This window comes from Asparagus officinalis, chromosome 2, assembly GCF_001876935.1.
Source record: "Asparagus officinalis chromosome 2, Aspof.V1, whole genome shotgun sequence".
NCBI lineage: Eukaryota > Viridiplantae > Streptophyta > Magnoliopsida > Asparagales > Asparagaceae > Asparagus > Asparagus officinalis.
Genome location: NC_033795.1, coordinates 4846023 through 4857889, shown reverse-complemented (window position 1 = coordinate 4857889; position 11867 = coordinate 4846023). Strand labels below are relative to the sequence as shown.

The following is an 11867-nucleotide window of genomic DNA, read 5'->3' as shown; positions in this document are numbered from 1 at the left end:
GCCTCGTGTTCGCAAGGCGCAACACGATCCTATCGTTCAGGCGTTACTGCATGTAGCAGTTAGAGCAATTAAGTCATTTGTTGTTACAATCATAATTGTCATTATGATTTGTAACAGTCAAATTGACTGTGGGTGACCATTGAGATGGCCTTAGAGGCCTATAAATAGTGCTCCTTGGGGCAACTCTTGGGAAGGAAAAACACACTGAAGTGTTGTAAAACTTGAACATATTGAATCTGTTAATATGTTGTGCTGCTGCTGCTACAGAGTTTAAAAGCGTGCAAGCTTTAGTCTGTGCCCGAAGGAATATGGCCCTGAACCGAAAGGTTATTACAGATCGAAAGATTTTTGCCTGAACCAAAAGGTTATTACAGATCGAAAAATCTTTGCCTAAACCGAAAGGTTTTGAACAAAAAGGTTTAACTGATCGAGGAGATTGTTGCCTTGACTGAAAGGTCTCATAGATCGAGGAGATCTTAATAGTACTTGGTTGGTGCACATCATTGTACTGTACTGTTATTCCTGGAAGCAGTTTGGCCTTGGGATCCTTGCATCGGAGTATGCCAAATATTGCTTTAAGCACATCGTTTCACAAACGCACAGCAGGTAACTTGAATAAGTTTTAAAATATAGCACTTCAGCTTTCTTTCAATTCTCTTTGGTTTATATCTGTTTTATTCCAGATTTAATCACAGGCGCCAACATTTATAAACACAAAGTTGAGACATATTGATATGCTAAAGATACAGAATTATCCTTCAGGTTTCAAAATTAGGACCCTCAAACAATTAATTTTTCTAAAACTTCATATAATATTCATGTAACTAAATAATTCTTTGTTTTATGCTCCACGAGATGCTCCACGAGTTACTCTATGATGAAGAATTTGGACGTATCACTCCATGGCAAGATTCATTCTCCATACGTTTCTAATATATAGATCCATTGGATTTGATATTCTTGGTAAGGACCAATTCATCCTTTAAAACTTACTTCTCAAGTAAATGTTATGACAGAGTTAGCACAAATTGCATGGTACATACATCTCTCTCAAAAATATATTTTTTTTATTAGAGAAAAATACCGTGCAGATTTCTAAATTTTCAAAAGAAAAAAAAACAACTATAAAGAAGATTACTTTAACGGCATTAACACCATTTCTCATCACAACTAAGAAGAGAGAGACGGTGAGAAAGCAGTTATATAACTAATAAAAGTGAAAATGTGCCAAATATGTACATGTGTAACACAGAACAACTTACACCAACATATACTAATTGTGATACTTTAGTGGAAAAAGTTTGTAGGGTTTTCTTTAAAAAATAATTTATGATACTTTGTGCGAAATCCGAAATGATTCACGATAGTGTTGTGAAATTTATCATGTATTTCATGGGAGTCCAGCGTTTACGATCAACTCAGAAGTTTCTTCATCACAGCTACGGCCCTACGCAATTGTTAACGGTACTTGCATGGATGTATTGCATGTTCGCTCGGCATTTGGGCGAATTTCGCTCCGCATTTGGGCGAATTTCGCTGAGTCTATTAGCGAAGTTCACTCAGATGACTTTAAATTCCAAATTCCCAATTTTGTGCCTTGATTTTAAACTGTATTAACCTCAAGATTCCATTGTCTGTAATAGCCAAGATGTTCAGAATGCTTTAGTACACTTGCAAGCTTCCATTGTCTCTCAACTCAGATTTCGCATAATTCAGAATAAATTTATTGAAATTAAAACATGAGATGTTACATGTTCGATTGCATGCCATAGTTGAGCATGAGATTTCGTGGTCTTCTGAACTTCAATGGTGTTGTTATTGAAAATCACCATCACTGCTGCACCTGAAGTACAACCCATAGCTTTGTAAGCACAAGGCATTTTAATAAGTTGATGAAATCATCTAAATGGAGAATAACGATCCCTTCATGTCACTCCCAAGGCAAGTAAAATATTTCAGAATTAACCAAGCTTTGGTCTGACAGTCGGCATATAATACTAATAAGTTAATAATACCAAATATACATCTCCGAGCTTGAGCAGTTATAATTCGAAATCTCAAAATGAGGTTAACAGCAGAGTGACATAGTACTATGTAATCTAGTAGTGCCATACAGAAACTTAACAGAAAACCAGTATGATTTATGTCTCTTTTGAACAATGATAATACAAAAATTAGTATGACTAGTTGGGTTTTCATGTTACTATTGAAGTTCTTATAACTGGTGATAGAGCTTCTACCCAAAGTTTGAGCTAAACCGTCGCAAAATTTCACACATCAAATATTTGGTTACTCAACAACAGGTAACCTGTTCTCGAGCAGAGAGGGAAAGGATGCACAACATATCAATTCCCTGCTTGTTTTTCTCATCAAGAGCAATGAGCAGTAATCAGATACTCAACAAGTCATGCTTTCAAAGTTCCATCAAATGCACAATACAAATTATAGATAATTAATTCCAAATGAATACTGGAAAGGCAAAGCATAATCACAAAAGCACGTGTCTGCATAAATGTATGTATATACTCAAGAAGTGTTCAAGGAGCGTCCAACATCGACACAAGATATGTCAGACACGGATACGGGAGCCAAGATGAAGTGTCCACGTAACCTAGATGTGCTGGAACTACTTCTTCCATATTCTTTAGAAATTATTCCAGCACAAACTATGTATAAAACATTTGGATACCACTTGCCTGGAATGGATGTGTTGAAGATGGCCCTTGCACTCCACTAGAAAATGAACTGTTGAGTGCTTCAATTATTGTCTCAACTTTCTGCATCCAGTTCTCTTCACCTTTATTGGAGGTAACAGTCAATAATTTTTTTAGTAAACATCTCTATGTTATTTGTACAGAGGACATAAGAATGAAATGCTAAATTCAAGTTTCCCCTACTAATGTACTGACAACTAAAGCTTAAGACATGGAAAGAAAGGGACTAAAAGGTAAAAGGATAAATACCAGAAAGAAACTATTGGCTCCAAAACTTAGAACCAAAACCTTTTGTTTCTCTTCCATCTAGGAATTTAAGTAGGACATAACATGATAAAAATCTTCTTTGTATTCACATTTTACGAACTGGCTAAAGAAATTTTTACTCTAAGCTCATGACTCAGGAAGGTAAATGTTTTCATCCCATATGAAGTCAACTAAGATGTAAATAATTTATTATTTCAGATCGCTTTCAGAGTTTATAGAGGTAAGAAGAGAGCATATATAAAAATGAGAGATGGGACCAAAGCGTAAATCAGAGACAATTATTTCACCCTTTTGAAATTTGACGTTTGTCACTTCTTTTCATCCAATATAATATAGACTATTTTCCAGAAAATTATATAACATCAACTACCATATCGTATATTTAATATCCTTGAACTTTTAGCATTAGCTTAATTATAAGCATACCACTGTCTACTTTTATTTATAATTGGTTATTATAATGATTTAGGTAAATATTATTTCATTATAGGATTGCCTATAACTTTATTAACCTATCTTATACCTTTGAGGATAACTATGAGAAAATAACTATGGGACATAAAAGAGATAATATGTTGCCCAAAGTAAAGAAGAACCGTACCACTCAAAATGGTCTGTATGTTCATTTCACAGCGAGCAATCTCATCTTCAAGCAAGTGTTGTTGCCGACACTATATAAAAGAAAAAGGTTCGAACAAATTATAAGCCATAAAACTTTTAATACATTAAAATAAGAGAAATAAGAAAGGTTTTGCAAACCAAACCACAAGGAGAAGTGCATACCAGTTCATCCTTCTTTTCCTCAAAAGCTCGTAAGCAAGCTTTCAATACATCACTTTTCTTAGACGTCGTCACATTACAACTTGTACCTTCGTCCTTGGAATTGAACTGTACGGGTACGGATGCTATAGTACAACCTCCATGAGCATCAGCCATATCGGTTCTATTTTCAGTTGTGCACTTTTTTATGCATGCCTTCTTAGCAGAGTCAACTATAACCACCTATCGAACATGCAAAATGGCTTTTACCTCCTAAATTGAGAAAAACTACTTATAATATTTAAACGATAAGCTACATAAATTGAGGGACTTCATGACTTTTTTGGGCATAACATACACATGCTAACACATCCAACTTATCTTTCGTACATGGCTCATGCAAATGACTACATAGACAAACATGTAACCCTTCTCTGCCCATTCTTTGCACATGACGACCAACTTTGAGCTTGTATTTATGGTTTCATCGCAGAGCCTACCCTTTATTCTCAAAACGCAAGTTATGAAGTAACACAACTTTGGCTATCACATCATACTATGTCCCAAAAAACTCATACATACTCATGAACAAAATGGTGTTTCTAAGAGAAAGTATCGTCATATTTTTTATATGACTCGAGAATTTTTATTTTCAGACTCATTCCTCATCCATTTTGGGTAGATTTTGAATGGTGTTCTCCTCATCAATATAACTCCATCATTGGTATCGCCTAACATACCTTCATATTGTTGTCCTTTTAATTGTTCATTTGATTTTTTTTTTCTCAAACATTTGACTGTGAATTCTTTTTTTTATGCTACTGATTACTGAATGTGATAATCTTTCTTCTAGCACAGTCAAATATATCTCTTTTACTTATAAATGTGCTTAAAAATGTGTCACGGCTATAACCTTAAAAAGATTCGTTGGATGAAACTAAGCTCAAATCTATCTTATGCGTATCTGAGATTTATTGTAGCAGATGCATTTCCAAATTCAAACTCTGTTCGGTAATTAGCAAAAGTTATCGGATTTGCATAGCTTGTGGTGGGAAATGTAATTCCTGTTAGAAATTTAGTTTCATTATAGTGGACTTAGAAGTAATGTTTCTAACACCTGAATCAAGGGACTTCATTTTCCCTCGGACAATATTTGCCCCAATATCTAAAGGTTACCACAAATTTGCCTTCCAAATTATTATTCTGTAATAATTATTGGTTGCAGGCCAATACATCATTCTGAAACTTTGTCAACACAGAGATAATATTAGAGTAACTTCAAGGAGATCACAATCTTTCTAGTTCATAGAATTCAGAAGAGATTTCTACTTCCCTCATCAATATCTTTCTTCCTACTTTTCTTTTCTAGCATCAAATATGAATGGGATCCCTCCCTTTATAGAGGCCTCAAATTGGTGGTTGCAGGATTTCAATTTTGAAAACAGATTTCCGGCGGTTGGCAAAATTGCATTTTTGCAGTTTCAGAAACTGCAGTCTGCCACTTTTTAAACTGCAGTTCTTGACAGCAGTTTTAACTGCAGTTTGACGGCAGTTTTGACTAAAGTTTGACTGCAATTTAACTGCACTTTTGGATGTAGTTTCATTTCAATTAAATTTGAACATATCCAACATTTCCAATGTAAATTGTCACGCCCCGGACCCGCAAGCATGTTGGCTCGACGTAAACTGTGAGACCCATTGAGTGTAATACATGGTTTGGCTCATTGACTTGTCAATTTTCGAAGTGGATTGAGCGAAACCATGGGTTGCACTCAATTGGTCCCAGAGCTTACATCGCACCAACGGGCTTGCAGGACCGAGGTCTGACAAATAGTATCAAAGCAACTAGCAAGCTGGAAATATGGAGTTCAGTATTACAGTGGGAGCCACCTCTAGAGTTCATATTGCCTGGTGGTGATACTAGGACAAACCAATTGTCATACCAAAACAAGGACGTCATGTAACGCCCCAAGATTTAGTCTCACATCGGATATTGATTGGATATTGACTGAGTAATTGAATAGTTTATAAAGTAAGTCCAATTGAGTCAAGTGCAACATTGACTGGTCAATTTTGGCAATAGATTGAGTCAAACCATGTGTTGCACTCAGTATGTCTCAAGACTTACATCGTGCCAACGGGCTCGCGGACCTAGCGCGTGACAACCATTTGTTGTAAATGTTGAAGATCTAAATCTTTTTATTTGAAATCAACTAACTTGATGTAATAGTCTTGCAACGTTGTCACCCCCAAATTGTTACAGCCAACAGTTGTACATGTTGTAGCTTCACCATCATTGTTATGACAAATTCCCCAGAATAAGCTAATATCAATCACACGAGAGCACGGAAAATATCAACACACGAACACAAAGATATACATGGTTCGGCTTGTAGCTTACGTCCACAGGCGAATGAGGAGAAAAACTTTACTAATTGTGAGGAATACAAAGTGGAATCTCTCAATCACTCAATCCTAAATAACACCCCAAAACTCTAATACAACTCTAACTAAAGGAACAAAAGAGAAGAAAATCAAATAGACTTCACAAAAGAACTCTCTCTTCTTGATTGGTGCTCCGAAGATTGATGCATCTAATTGGCTTGAAAGACTGTTCTTATATAACCTTGAAGATCCCAACTCCTTTTTGTCTAATGAATAAGAGTTCAAATAGGAATATAAGTCCACATGTCCTAAAACCTAACAAGAGTCCAAGTAGAAAGAAACCTCTAATATGATTAGTTGTGCAAAGTCTAATGTAAGTAGGACTCTTGATCAAAACAAACCAACCTAAAAAGGAACTTCCAAAGCAATATGGATTTGAGTATTTGAGGCAACCACAACCTAAAACCCTTAATATCACGGCTAATAATAATCTTAGGAGACTTTGGATTAGGACGCCACAACCTAAAACCCTTAACACCTAATGCATAACCTAGGGATATGCACTTCTTCGCTCGCGGCTCAAGTTTCCCTTGACTAACATGCGCATATGCAGGACAATCAAATATTCTAATATTAGAATAATCCGCAGGCTTATTGGACCAAACCTCCTCTAGAGTTTTACTACTAATAACAGTAGATGGCGACCGATTTACTAAGTAATAAGTCGTATTCACTGCTTTCGCCTAGTATTCCTTACCTAAACCTGCATTGATCATCATACAACTAGCTTTCTCTAATAGGGTTTTGTTCATACGTTCTGTCACTCCATTCTGTTGCGGCGTGTGAAGGATTGTACGATGTCTAACGATTCCCTCATTGCAGAACTCATTAAATTCCCCTTCATAAAACTCAAGATCATTATCAGTTCTAAGCCTCTTAATCAGCCTCCCAGTCTGCTTCTTAATCAAAGACTTTCACTGCTTGAAAGTCACAAACACCTCATCTTTATGTCTCAAAAAGTAGACTCAGACCTTCCTGAAGTAGTCATCAATGAAGGTCAACAAATATCTGGAACTACCACCATTCGAGGCAACTTGAGAAGGTCTTAAAGATCTGAATGGATATAATCCAAAATACCTTTAGTCTGATGCACTACCGTACTAAAGCTGGCTCTTTTCTGCTTCCCAAAGATGTAATGCTCGCAAAATTCTAATTTTTCTGTACTCTGTCCACATAAAAGACCCTTCTTACTCAACTCGGTCAATCCGTGCTCACTCATATGACCAAATCTCATATGCCATAATCTGATAGTATCAACTCCTGACATCAACGATGCAACTGCAGTCAAGCCGATAACGATAGAACCTTGCAAAATATACAAACTGCCAATCTTCTTTTCTTTTATAACCACAATAGAGCCTTTTGTAACCCTAAGAACTCCACCTTCACCTAAAAAATTGCACCCAATACCATCAAGAGTGCCCAAAGATATGAGATTCTTCCTTAAACCTGGAACATGCTTAACATCTGTTAAAGTTCTGATGACTCCATCATGCATCTTAATCCGAATTGTGTTTTTCCCAATAATCTTACATGATGCGTTATTCCCCATAAGAACACCACCACCATCAATAGCTTCATAAGTAGTGAAGCGGTCCCGATTAAGACACATATAACAGGAACCCGAATCCAAAATCTAATCATCCATGCTCCTGTTTATATCATTTGTAGCCAACAAAATCACATCTTCAGCAATATCAACTTCAGCAGAGTCCTCCTTTGATTTCTCTTCATACTTTTCTTGTTTATTTTTGTTCTTCAATCTGTAACAATCGGTCTTAATGTACCCTTTCTTCTTGCAATATCTGCAGATCAGATTCTTGTGCTTCGACTTATGCATGTTACCTCCAAAGCCCATTTCTTCCGCCGATCTTCCTCGAACAAACAAGCTATCAGCTTTATCACCACTTTCACTTGTGATCAACTCTTTGTCGATCTTCTCCTTATTCAATAAGTTCTCTTTGACGTCCATGATACCAATAGAATCTCGACTATAAATCATAGTATCATTGAAGTGCTTGTAGGAAGGCGGAAAAAAAAACACAATAACAATAGGGCTTGATCTTCATCATCGATCTTAACATCAACCTTACTCAAATCTGTAATTACAGAATTAAATTCACTAATATGAGATTTGATGGGTATTCCTTCCGACATCCAAAGTGTGTACAAACGCTACTTCAAGAGGAGGCGATTAGTGAGCGACTTCGTCAAATACAAATCCTCCAATTTAGACCACAAATCAGCGATTGTCTTCTCCGTGAAAATTTCTTGCAAAAATTCGTTTGTCAAACATAACTGGATCGCTGTGAGAGCTCTATCATCCAGCTCGTTCTAATCTTCCTCCGTCATAGTAGTCAGTTTCTTCGACTTCTCGAACAAAGCCTTCTTCAATCCACTCTGTGTCAACGCGACAATCATCCTAACTTGTCAAAGGCTGAAACTGATATTATCGTCAAACTTCTCGATATCCCACTTCATAGTAGTTGGCGTCATCTTCTCGTCTGATCGATAGCTGAAAGTTTTGATACCAATTTGTTATGATAAATTCCCCATGATAAGCTAACATCAATCACACGAAAACACGAAAAATATCAAGAACACACGAACACAAAGATATACGCAGTTCAGCTTGTAGCCTACGTCCACGGGCGAATGAGGAGAAAAGTTTTACTAATTGTGAAGAATACAAAGTGGAATCTTTGAATCTCTCAATCACTCAATCCTAAATAACACCCCAAAAGCCTAATATAACTCTCAACTAAAGGAACAAAAGAGAAAATTATCAAATATGCTTCACAAAAGAACTCTCTCTTCTTGATTAGTGCTCTGAAGATTGATGCATCTAATTAGCTTGAAAGACTGTTCTTATATAGACTTGAAGATCCTAACTCATTGATGTCTAAGGAATAAGAGTTCTAAAAGAAATAAAAGTCCACATGTCCTAAAACCCAACAAGAGTCCAAGTAGAAATAAACCTCTAATATGATTGGTTGTGCAAAGTCTAATGTAAGTAGAGCACCTGATCAAAACAAACCAACCTAAAAAGAAACTCCCAAAACGATATGGACTTGTATATTTGAGGCAACCTATAACAACCATTAAATTAGAAAATTTAGCGCAACTTAATTTTATGCCCCGTTCTTAAGAAATCAAACTAAAGAAACAACCGTGATAACTTTTAGTGACTAACATCGAAATACAACAGGATGAGAAGGGGGAAATTAATCAATATAACACAATAATAACCTCTAAGAGGTGAATCAATGAACTGAAGAGGGTTAGATTTAAGTAAATACGTACCGCCGGCTTCTGGGGGTCATTCTCCCTTTGGCGCCTCCTCTTACGGGTGAAGTAGAGGGATTTCCACCGATCCCCCATTAGATATTTTTTGGGGAAACTAGAGTTTTTGAATAGAGACTGGAGAAAGCTGGGTTCTTGGGACGGTAAGGGTCGAGGGCGATGATATTCGCAGGGCGCGAAGCTCGAGCTTAGGGCGGAAGAAACGGAATGGAGTCAGGATTCTGTCGGTGTTTGCTGTTTGGAGTGTTTCAGGCTAACTGTAATCTCAAGATTCTCAACTATTAAATTAAGCCTACAGCTTGGATGCTCCATAAAGATTAGTTAGAGCAATGATGGCATATCCGTAAATAAATTTTTTTAAAATAGCTCTCACAATTCTAGGTAGATAGATTTGACGGTTATGAAGTGTTCCACACCCAAAATTATAATTAACTATGGGTAGAAAGGTTATTTTAGGAAATATAATTTATGGGAGAAACATAATTTATCATTAATTAGAATTCTTTAATTAACTATTAAAACCGAAGCTTTTCTCCACACTTTCCATTAGAAGAAACTAGTCTGACTCCAAAAAATCTCGTGAAGAGAAAGAGAACGCCATGAAAGGTACCTCCTATTTTTTTCCTTTTTTAAAAAATTTAATTATATAGTATGATGTAGTTGTTAAGCCCTTAAATTTCTCGTTCTTTTAATTATATAGTATGATGTAGTTGTTAAGCCCTTAAATTTCTCGTTCTTCAAATCAGTAATCATTCGTTTTTCTATATAAAGATAGATTAGTTGTTAAGCCCTTAAATTTCTCGTTCTTCAAATCAGTAATCATTCGTTTTTCTATATAAAGATAGATTAAGAAAGATATTTAAAATTAAGACTAAAATAACCTTTCTTATTTTAGCTAATTTGTTACCTAATGGCTGAGTGTGACATTATTCTAAATCTAACGTTAGCTGTATTACCTTCGTTTCTAATTTACGCTAAAAATGGATAATTATTATAAAACCCTCTTAATTTTGGACGATTATCAGAAAGCTCCTCTTAATTTTCAAAATATCAGAACTACTCTAAATCTCAAAGATAAATGGGTTTCTTTTATACGCTCTAAAAATTAAAGGAGGTTTTGTGATAATCTCCACACTTACGGGGTTTTTTTGATATTTTGAAAGTTAACGGGAGTTTTTTTATTATCGTCCAAAGTTAAGGAGTGTTTTCTTATATTTACTCATGAAAAAATCACAGCCATCCACTAGATATCTCATAATTATGATTGAGTATTGGTTCATCCGTTACTTTTTTAGTAGTGGAGAGGATTCAAATCCCTTTCAGCCTACAGAAGGCTAACGATTTGTTTGGTTGGGCAATTTTTGCTTGAAGTTAATATAGGTACCAAGCTGCAGCAGCTTCCAAGCAATTACCTTGTTTGTTTGGGCAAATAAAAGGATGATGTAACCACTAAAAATCCTAGGTGACAAGCTCTGTCCATTTAAAATCTCTCCAATGTATACTATCATGAAGACTATTGTGTATGTAATATTTTTATGATTGTTAACAGATTATTGCATGTTTCTTGTAGAAACTAGACATAATTTTTGCAATTTTTTTCATTGGAATCATCAGAAAACCCTGGATAGTATAAACAATTGCTCGTAATGTACATTGCAGACCTTTTTTTTAAGAGACTATTACATAACACTCAATTTCCTCCCAAAAAAAAATCACCCAAATTGAATATAAATGGCACAGTTACTTCTCAAGTTGGAGAAAATACGACCTATAACATCATGTGCAAATAATTACTTCTCAAGTTGGAGAAATTAGGTCATATAACATCATGTTGCACAAAACATAATGATTCTCATATTGTGCACAAAAGTACTTCTCAAAACATTATCAGAAACTGTTTTGCGTCGCTAAGGTTTTCCAACTAACTGATAAGCACGAATTTCTGCACAATCTTTCAATGTGTTTTTTGGCTCTGTCCTCCTCCTCATCTTTTGATAAAATCTTATCTTTCAATGGATAACTAGCCCAGGATGGTGGCGACAAGTTTCCAAGCAGATTTTAAAAAAGGGTTAATTGCAAACAATATCACCCACTTGTGAACAGACCTCCTGTAGTTTTATTTGTGGGCCCTCAATAGTACCAGCCCAAGTAAAAATAAACCTTCTTAGTGAACGTTTTCGACGCTTTTAAAGTTTAGAGTAGCAATCGGCGGTCTATTTTTACAAATAGAACTATAATGGATCTATCCACCTCCTTAAACCTTTCTATCAATTTTAAGTGGAAAAATTTCACTCAGGAGGTTTATTTTTAAAAATAGAACTATTTGGGGTCTATTCACTGTAGGATGATACTATAAGGGTCTATTTGCAATTAACCTAT

At 35.7% G+C, this 11867-nt stretch overlaps 1 protein-coding gene across 1 annotated transcript; it reads right to left on the bottom strand.

The window, feature by feature from the left end:
- On the bottom strand, window positions 1610-9731 carry LOC109830008. The gene is made up of 5 exons (XM_020397141.1): window positions 9489-9731; window positions 3765-3983; window positions 3583-3652; window positions 2697-2797; window positions 1610-1843 (listed from the first exon to the last, which is right to left on the bottom strand). Exons 1-5 carry the CDS (start codon window positions 9564-9566, stop codon window positions 1832-1834), a joined length of 480 nt encoding a protein of 159 aa, XP_020252730.1. The 5' UTR covers window positions 9567-9731; the 3' UTR covers window positions 1610-1831.